Here is a 10,556-nt window from a genome sequence, read left to right on the forward strand (position 1 = left end):
TAGCATATTCTAGTAAAGCATAAGTACTAGCAATGATTTTACAGTGATGGCATTAATAGTGATAATGCTTTGCCTAGCTTTCTATGAGCATTGATGAAAGTTCCTATTGGAGTATTTATCCTCCTGCTCACTCCACATAACATTTCACACTAGGAAGTACAAATGTGTCCCACATCAAAATCTTGTGTCCACTAGATTCAATATCTTGTCTAGTTGAGAATCTTCTTAAAATCCATCAGATGGTACTGATTATTTGTCCACCAGATACCAGTTGCATATATCATATGAAAGTATCTATATATCTTCAAAGAGCTTTGAAGATATATAGATACTTGAGTGGCTTCTCCCCTCTAAGAAGCACAGGAAATATAGCAAAACAATAGAAGACTGTTCTTTCAATACTCCAGATAAGAATGAGTCCACTTATAGTTTCTAGTATAACATCACTGTTAAAGATGTATTTTGACTGTTAAAGACATTTGTGATTAATAGGTATTTGCTCTGGGTGAAAAATTAGCAAATCTCTGTGCTCATTCAGCATATAAATCATACTGCAGATTTGTGACTCAGATCTAAAGGGCACTACAGTCAGCCAGAACTCCTCAAGGATATTTTAGACAAGAAGAGATGTCCAGAAGAAGTTGTTTCTACCTAATGGCGCTCTTTGTGTTCCTGATGTTTCTGCTACTACCTGAGACTGTGTCCAACATTCCAGTTGCTACATGTAATATCTGTTACCCTCTGCCAATACGCCACCAGTATTATCAGCCAGGGGATCTCATCATTGCTGGCATTATTTCTCAAGCCTACATATTTTCTGACCCTGTGACTTTCAATCAACACCCGTCTCATAATCTTCTGGATGAGATTGGGTAAGACAAGATTCTGGTTAATTGTACATTTTCCATAAGGTGCAGTAAATTGTATTTTTATTTTAAGCAGGCAATTCCACCAAGAGAGAAAGATTGTGAACATAAGCTAACATAAGTGGTAGAGATTATTTACATTATTCATACTAGTAGTCTATTTAGCTGCTATTCCATGACTGTAGATGAACATTCCTCTTGTGGTATTCAGCTCCCATCCACTCTACATTATGTTTCACAATAGCAAGGGCCAAATGTGTCCCACATCAAAATCTTCTGTCTACTAGATTCAACATGTTGACTATCTAAGAGCTTTCTTAAAAGAAATATATAAGATAGTACTCATTACTTGTCCATCAAATATCAGCTACATATATCAACTTTGGTAATTCTTCCTGTAAATATGAGTTAGTTTCATAAACAAATAGATATTTTAAAATATCTCTCTGATTGTATGACCTTGAATATTTGCCGTGGATGAAAATTTAGCAAGACTGCTATTGATTCCTATCAACAACTGCACTCATTCAGCATGTAAATCATACTGCAGATTTGTGACTCAGATTTATCAACATATCTTGGCCTTTGTATTTGCCATAATGGAAATCAATGAAAACTCTCAGATATTACCCAATATTTCCCTGGGCTTCCACATCTATAATAGCCATTTTCTTCAAAGTGGTACTTTACTCGCTTCTCTGGAGCTTCTCTCCACATGGAACAACTTTATCCCAAACTACAAGTGTGATATTAAAGATAATATTATGGCAGTCATTGGAGGACCAGATTCAGATGTGGGTTTGTTTATGGCAACCATTCTGAGCATCTACAAGATACCTCAGGTAAGATACAAACACAGGACTTCGCTCCTGAACAAACCAACAGTATGTCCCATTAGTCTTGAATGTAGTTTTGTATGTGTATCACAATATTTTTAAACATTAAACATCACTAGATAGTATGGGATAGAATATGTAAAAATAGTTGAACATTGCATATAAAAATGATATAATCTATGAATTACATCAGTACAACTCCATAATTTTGAACAATGAGTTAAATATAAGGATATTTTAAAGAACTGAAAACTTGATTAATTAATCAGGTCTTCATTTGGTAATCATATCAAAGTGAAGCTGACAACTGCCTGCTGTATTGTAAAGTCAGATGACCATCTTTTTAATTTCTTTATGGGATGCAACATATACACTTGAAAATCTTGACTTTCATGGTTATCTGTACATACATTCCTTGAAATATCAATGTCTGAATTATACTGGACAAACTTTAATAGAGAAAAGATATTGCTTAAAGTACAATTCCTAACCAGGAATGTAAACAAATATACATTATACCCAGTGAACACTAATGTACACATTTTATTCATCTCATGAATTCACTTATTTTACCTTGACCGAAAGATATTTAAAAGGAGACAAATTTACAGAAATATGATGTTGGATGCTTCCATTTAGGCTGCTGTCTCCAAACTCCTGTTCAGGTCAAGAATACATTCCATACATTTCTACAGAGGAATTACTGAGTCTGTCATTTGTACCTCAATAACTGTTTGGTTTGGTATAGCAACTAAACAGAAGAGGTAAAGACTTCAATAGATAGTTAGGACTGCACAAACAATAATTACAACCAGCCTATTTTCCATTGGGGATCTGCATAGGTCAGAAAGAGGTCTGAGAAAATACCTACAGACCCCTCACATCCTGGTCATAATCTGTTTCAACTGCTCCCCTCAAGACATGCCAAAACAACTACACTCAGTTTTTTCCCCTGAGTCATCACTCTGCTGAATACTTAATTCCCACAGCACTGTCTTAGGCAGTGGTGGGATTCAGCTGGTTCGCACCAGTTCGGGAGAACCAGTAGCTAACTTTGTGAGTTCAGAGAACCGGCTGGAGGAGGGCTCACAGGCCTAGAACAGCCTGACAGAAGTGCGTGGATGCCACTTCCGGAAGTCCATTCTAGGCCTTGGTGGCCTGGAGAAGGCCTCCCAGGTCTAGAATGGCCCCCCAGAAGTGCGTGGATGCCAGTTCTGGAAGTTCGTTCTAGGGCTTGGACACCCAGGCCTGCATCCACTCAGAGAACTGGTTGTTCAGGTATTTGAATACCACCACTGGTTTTAGGCCTAAAAAATTTACCCATATAGTAGGTTTCATTGCTATTATCATCTTTCTCATATTCTAATTTCTCATCTTTTCTCCTCATCTTTCCTACTATCTTCTCCTATTGGTATCTTATTACTGTATCTTATGATTAATGACTGTAACTATGATTTATGATCCGTGACCTATCGTTTTGTTGTTGTATGTGTGTACATTTAGAGCTTATGCACCAGAGACAAATTCCTTGTGTGTCCAATCACACAGTATTTGGTTTCTTGTTCCTTAATCAGGAAATTAATTTCATCATTGCCCTTCTCTGAAATTAATATTTCAAGCCCATTTAAAGTGGGATGTCCAGAGCTGGATTGAATTATAATTATTGGCATATGGCATTGTTACCGTAGCCAGGAGACCACAATGTTTTTGCAAAGTAATTGTTATAGGAAATATTTGTGTGCTTCCCAAGGTGCACCGCAGGAGAGTGAGCTGGTCGTGCATCAGAGAGAAAGACAAGTGGCTCTTCCTACAGCATCACCAAAGGCCTCCTCCCTCCCCAGAACTCACATCAGGAATCTGACTGCCTGCACAGAGCACAGCTCATCTCCCCACCAAAGTGGTGCTCATTTTATGTATTCACATAGAACATGCTTTCAAACTGCAGGTGGGCAGAAGCTGAGGCAAGTGATGGGAGCTCACCCTACCAAATAGAATTAGGGCTCACACTGCTGGAGCCATCTCCATCATAATTAAGCCACTGAGCCAATATGCCTCTTGTAGCTGGATTGAATATATAAAACCATTTATTTCCTGTGATTTGGATATTACATTTCTTCTGATTTGGATCGTGATTGGGAATTAAGTCCCCCCCCTTGTTTATTTCTTTTCATTTCAGTTCACTTATGCTTCTGGTCCAGTAATAAATGACCAATCCCAAAATGTTTTTTCCTTACGGATGTTCCCTAGTAGGAAGCATCAATATTTGGGAATCCTACAATTGCTGCTTCTTTTCAGGTGGATGTGGATTGGAGTTATTTTTATAGATGATGACAATGGGTTGAGATTTGTACACACAATACTGCCCAAGTTTTCCAAGAAGGGCATCTGCTTTGATTTTATAAAAACTTTGCCTACACTGTATTTTCCCTCTGATGTTGGTGAGATGGTGGATGGATGGATCAAAACATACAAGGTGATTAGCAATAGCACAGCCAATGTTGTGCTCATACATGGAGAAATTCACACTATGATCTTTTTGAGGATGTTCCCTCATGTTTCAGAATTTGAGAACATACCCATCAAGACCAAGAGCAAAGTCTGGATTATGACAGCCCAGATGGAATTCACATCAGTTCCCTTTCTCAAAAACCTTGAGGTTAATGTTATCCATGGTGCTCTGTTGGTCGCCTTCCATTCAGCTGATGTGATGGGATTTCAAACATTTCTTAAAAGAAGAAACCCAAATGCAGAAAATGGAGATGGATTCATCAAGGACTTTTGGCAACAGGTCTTTAATTGTCACTTCTGTTCTCCGAGAGGACCCAAGATTGTCAGAGATGTCTGCACTGGGGAGGAGAAGGTGGAGACACTACCTAGGTCAGTTTTTGAAACCACTATGACTAGTCACAGCTACAGCCTCTACAATGCAGTTTACACTTTGGCCCATGCTTTGCAACCCATGGATTCATCTCAGTTGAATTCCAGAATGACAGCAGAAATAAAAAGAAGGAATTCCATCAGAAAAGAGCCATGGCAGGTAATATCCTGAATGGAGAAATTCAGAAGAATTGATCAGAACCTCCAAATGACTTGAAATGTTCCTGCTTAGCACAGAAAGCTTTGTCTGTGATAATTTTGGGGCAGTGTCTTTTCATTCTGAGGGGGTAATTTGAAGGTGTAAAAGAGTGATAAAAACTCTTTAAAAATTTGACTTATTTTTCTTATAAAGGAAAGGGGTGCAAACAATTATTATAACTGTTTTTACTGCTTTCTCCCTGTATAGAATGATGCAAAAGCAGGAAAGCAGGAAGTTCACATTATGAGTTGAGGCACATGGCATCAAAAATGAAGGAAAGTTCTTCCCTATGTGAGAATGTTCTTGATGAACAAGTGGCTTCCTTTTCCATCCACCTTAATTCCTACCATCATGAGTTTATTGCTGATAGAATTTTATCAGTTGTAATTCTAATGTTAAATGCATGATCTAACCTGACTGAAATAGTCAACAAGATTTAGAATATTGACACAGCAAAGAGAAGGACAGGAAAGAAGGATCTCATTATTAGTCTTAAAATAGACCATTGTATATTTGGTCTCTTGTTCCATGGCTGTCTTTTTATTAGGAATCCATTCAAGTCAAACTCAGAAGGACCAAATAGCTGATCCCTGTTTCTTAGGTTATCTGATTGATCATCATCATTGATCAGTCGGATGAGTTAATGCAGAGTTCCCCAACCTTTCTGACTTTAAGGACCAGTGTGGGAGGAGGGGATGGGTCTGTGTGAGCAGCAGGCAAGCAACCACATGCTGCTCCATTTGCATAAGCGGTGGTCATGCATGCCCATTGCTCGCACAAATGGAGCTGCACATGCACAGAGTCAGCCATAACTCATGCAAGTGGAGTTGTGCATGTGCATGCACATCTGCTGCTTGTACAAGTGGAGCTATGCACACACTCCCCAGCCATTTCCATGGCCCATCCTGAATGGGCTGAGTGAAAGAAATAAGAATTACAAACAAAATACAGAAAGAGAAAAGAAAAAAAGTATACACAACAAATATAAGATTAGCAATTTTTCTATCGTTTTTCTTAGTGTTCTTCCCCCATCTTTTTGGAACAATGTATCAGTGACCAGATTTAGGAAAAACATATGTGCACTATAGATGAATTAAGTCAGGAATAAACTAATCCATATGCATTAAATTAAGGGGCTTTATTATGTTTACAAAGCAATCTAAATATTAGAAATACATCATTTATACCCCCTAATTTTCTTGAGTTTTTTCCCCTTCTCCCTTTCTTCTATTTAGCTCCACCATTATTTAAGAAGCCTCTCATTTAACAATAGTCTTGAGGAAAGAATTTCTTTTGATGAAAACAGGGAACTGAAAGCTGGGTTTGATATTATCAATTGGGTGACATTCCCAAATCAGACCTTTCTTCGTGTCAAGGTGGGAAATATTGATCCCCTTGCTCCAAAGTCTTCTCCATTTCTCTAGATGCCATTGTGTGGCCCAGGCCATATCATAAGGTACAATGGATATAGTGGATGAGGACCATCTAATTTTCTTTATTTATCTAATTTCTACATTGCTCATATCACCTTAGTGACTCAGGGCAGTTTACAAAACTGTCTCTGGGCAGTTCTTCAGGTTAATATTTGCTCATGAAAATAACTCTGGTTGCTTTGAAGGTGGTTGTTTGATTTCTTCCATTACTGTGGTGATCATTCCTGATAGTTCATGGGGAAATGAGTTCAGGAAGTGTGAGCCTCTAAAATAAGCTGCTTATATCTTATCTCCTTCCCTTTCCCGTCTCTTTATTAAACCAACAAAGGCATCATGAAGATTCAAGAATACATCATAGCTTTTTTAGAACTGATCAGAGAAGGGATCATCCAGTGCTCACTTTTATGTCTGTTTGGCATATTTTCTCTGTAACTAATACAGCAGTAATAAGAGGTCTTAGGATTTTGATTCCTTTTTTCTTTCTGAGAAATAATATTGTTTTCCCTGTCGATATTAAGACATCTGCTCTCATCTGCACACAGGAACCACCCTCTTCCTTGTGTAATGACTTTTGCCATTTGGGTCACAGGCGGATAAAAAAAGAAGGCAATCCTTTTTGCTGTTATGATTGCTTTCCATGCCCAGCTAGGATGATCTCAAGCCAGATGGGTAAGAGATAATATTTTTGAGTTTCATTGAGTTTCCAATCATACTGAATTTGGTTTAGGATTCATAGCATAGGGATGTGAGGACAATCTGACTGTAATATCTGTACCATTGATTGCTTGATCTGACTGACAACATGGGTGTCACCAGGAGGACCTTTACTGTTCCATGTTGTTACTATTAAATTTGGTGGAAAAGGAGGAACTCATTGGATATACATTTTCTTTATGTTTCAAAAACAATCCATGTGTGAATATTAGTTTCTGAGAAAGGAATATCTGTAGGGAGCTAATTTAGCTTTATTTGGTTGTAGGATGTCTCCCACCTCTAGAATGCTCTCATCTATTAAGTTTAAGATGTTTTCATTTATGAATGTTTTTCCTTATGAATCATTGCAACCTGGTTTGGAGCTACTTGTGTGAGATAAAGTATCCCTGGAATACATGATGCAGTATATGAAAATCTTTCCTACAGAGAAATTGTCTTTTTCTTTTTTTCAGATATGGATTCCTGCACTCCATGTCCAGAAGATCATTATCCAAACAAAGAGCAAGATCACTGCATTCCCAAAGATATCAGTTTTCTGAGATATGGAGAACCTTTAGGGATCAGCCTGACCACTCTTTCTCTTTTCTTTTCTTGCACCATGGGTCAAATATTTTGGATCTTCCTTAAATACAGACAAACTCCCATCGTCAAAGCCAACAATCGGAACCTCACCTATACCCTGATCATTTCCCTCCTGCTCTCTTTTCTTTCCCCTTTGCTTTTTGTTGGTCAACCAGAACAGGTGAGGTGCCTGCTTCGCCAAACTACTTTTGGCATTATCTTTTCAGTGGCAATTTCTTGCATTTTGGCCAAAACTCTGATTGTAGTTCTGGCTTTTATGGCCACCAAACCAGGCTCTAGAATCAGGAAATGGGTGGGAAAACCACTGGCCCAGTCTATCATCTTCTCCTGTTCCCTTACTCAAATCACCATTTGTGCGGTGTGGCTGGCAACCTTTCCTCCATTCCCTGATGTTGATATGTACTCTCTGACTGAAGAAATTGTCTTGGAATGCAATGAGGGTTCAACTATCATGTTCTGCTGCATGCTGGGTTTTATGGGCTTCCTGGCCATGATCAGCTTCACTATGGCTTGCCTAGGAAGAAAGTTACCAGACAATTTCAATGAAGCCAAATTCATCACCTTCAGCATGATGGTCTTCTGCAGTGTTTGGCTCTCCTTTGTTCCAGCCTATCTCAGCACCAAGGGGAAATATGTGGTAGCTGTGGAGGTCTTCTCCATCTTGGCCTCTGGTGCTGGTTTACTAGGTTGTATTTTCTCTCCCAAATGCTACATCATCTTGATCAGGCCTGAGCTGAATGATAGAAAGTACCTGATGAGAAGGAAAAAATGACCTGAAATCTGTATAATCGCACCCTTGTTAAATTAAACTTTAGCTGTTAATCTCATTGTATAGTTTTGAGCAGTGGTGGGATTCAAATATGTGAACAACTGGTTCTCTGTGTGGATTCCTCTTCCAGATGTCCTGTCAACGCTGCTAACATTGGATATTTTTGCATTGACAATAGATGGAAATGTAGCCATCTTTTCCCTTTCGCTTTTAGAATTAGATGATGCTAGGAGGGGGAATGTGAATGAGAGTCCAGTTAGACATAACAACACTAAACATAGCATGAAAATCAAGGTTATTGAGCCCAGAGCTGATAAAGAATTGGCGGGCTGGAGAGCTGGAGAGGAAGCCCGCGCTTCAAGCTAATTGGGGAATATGATTTATGATTGTTAATTGGAGGAGGGAATTGTGCTTTGATACTATGTGCCTAGGGGAGGGGAATTCAGGTTTGGCTTTGATTATGAAGTGCCAATATTATGCTACTCAAATAAAAGATTCTTTAAGGTAAACAATGCCTCGAAGTTCTTTGAAGAGTTTCATCTGTCGGAACCATGATATGTCTGTTCTGGGTCTGGGCAACAAAAAATTAGCTACCTGTTCTGCTAAACTGGTGTGAACTGGCTGAATCCCACCACTAGTTTTGAGTGGTCAAAAATGTATTATTTTAAGATTCAATACAAGCCTACATTTTTAATGTAGTTAATTTATACAGCTGCATTTAATATATCAATTTCTTTTTATATATATAATATTTTATTAATTTTCTATTCTTACAATTAAACATTTAAAAAGCAATGTGGTGACTGGGTTAATCAATAATTCAATAACATACATAAATCTTTAGTACAAATCTCAAGTTACAACATCAGATATTTCCTCTCTTTTTCTATTATCTCATATTAGGCTAGTATAGATCTTATTATTATCAGCTAAGTAAAACCATCTTTGTTACATTTATCAATACTTTTTAGCTTATACCTATCTTAATTGTGTTTGCATTCAATCCTTATATACAATCAATGTCCTGTTATTACTTTTTTCCCAAGCTTTAATTTCCCATCAATATTCAAATTAACATTTGGTATTTATAATTTCCAAGCTTTAGGTAACCAAAGTTTCCATTATCTCAACTTCTTCCTTTTTCCCTTTTCATAATAAAATCTAATATTCTAAATACACATCTTATCTATTTGAATATAATCCTGTTCTGTTTTCTAAAAGTTATCTATTTTCCACCATATTAAACCAAAAGTCTGTTAATCATATTACACATATTACCTACTCAATTATAATGTTACTTTATTTTCTAAATATTATCTATTTTCCACCATATTCAACCCTCTAATCCAGGGGTGTCAAACTCAATTTCATTGAGGGCCGCATCAGCATTGCAGTTGCCCTTAGGGGGCTGGGTGGGTGTGGCCAAGGTGGATGTGGCCTGTTGGGTGGGCGTGGAGGGAGTGGGTGTGGCCCACTGGGTGGGCATGGCCAGCTCTACATTGTTCATGTCAATGGTGCCAGTGGGACAGAAGTGGGACATGTCTGACGGTCTCTGGCAGAAGGGGGTGGGACCAGGGCAAGTGCCAAGGCATGGTCCACTGGAGGAACCTCACTGTTCCTCTCAGGCCATGGGGGGGCTGGATGGTGGTGCAGGCTACCCAGAGCCCTGGGCAGCAGAGGTCAAATGCCCAGCCTGGCCCTCGAGCACCCGTAGCATCAAGCCAGCCCCACTTCCCCAAGGCTGCTGCTACTGTGCTTGCTCTCCTTAGCCAGGTTGTTCATGATGAGTACCAGGGCAAAGTCAGAGGGAGATCTTTCAGCATAGATGGCCACCACAAAATTGTACATTGGCTCCCAGCCCACCAGTTCCCTCACTGTTTCCAGGATGGCTTCTCAGGCCACATGAAACTACTTCGCGGGCCACATCTGGCACCCGGGCCTTGTGTTTGACATGTCTGCTCTAATCAGTAATATGAAATCCCCTCTAATAAACCAAAACCCTAGTTTCCTTCAGCCTTACTCTGGCTTTCTTCCTTTGCCAACTGACCTTCCATGTCAATACTTTTGAATAATCGAACAGTTCTCCCTCTAGTATTATATGTATTATTTGAAATAAAAAAGTCCACTCAATTACAGGGTTTTTGAAAGAACTAGCCCATTTGTATTCATTAAATAGCCTCCCTATTACTCCAGTTTCCCACAATTGTCCTGATAGGTTTATCTTCCATTCAATCTATTCTTCTTCCTTTTCCTCAAATTTCTTCTGATTTATGTAAAAAG

General features: G+C 38.7%; 1 protein-coding gene across 1 annotated transcript; it reads left to right on the forward strand.

Annotated features, from left to right (window-relative positions):
• Positions 1–654: 654 nt before the first annotated feature.
• Positions 655–8,279, forward strand: LOC120297462 (vomeronasal type-2 receptor 26-like). Its single transcript, XM_039320106.1, has 7 exons — positions 655–872; positions 1,417–1,708; positions 2,342–2,466; positions 3,998–4,739; positions 6,014–6,154; positions 6,754–6,880; positions 7,378–8,279. The coding sequence occupies exons 1-7, from the start codon at positions 655–657 to the stop codon at positions 8,277–8,279; spliced, it is 2,547 nt and encodes an 848-aa protein (XP_039176040.1).
• The last annotated feature ends 2,277 nt before the right edge of the window (positions 8,280–10,556 follow it).

This window comes from Crotalus tigris, unplaced genomic scaffold (genome assembly GCF_016545835.1).
Source record: "Crotalus tigris isolate CLP2741 ecotype Arizona unplaced genomic scaffold, ASM1654583v1 scf7180000023622.256236, whole genome shotgun sequence".
Classification (NCBI taxonomy): Eukaryota; Metazoa; Chordata; class Lepidosauria; order Squamata; family Viperidae; genus Crotalus; species Crotalus tigris.

Coding starts and splice junctions, on each gene's coding strand:
- LOC120297462 (XM_039320106.1), top strand. CDS start 655: ATGGCGCTCTTTGTGTTCCTGATGTTTCTGCTACTACCTGAGACTGTG. Junction 2,467..3,997: donor ATAGCAACTAAACAGAAGAG/GTAAAGACTTCA, acceptor GCTTCTTTTCAG/GTGGATGTGGATTGGAGTTA. Junction 4,740..6,013: donor TCAGAAAAGAGCCATGGCAG/GTAATATCCTGA, acceptor TCTTCTATTTAG/CTCCACCATTATTTAAGAAG.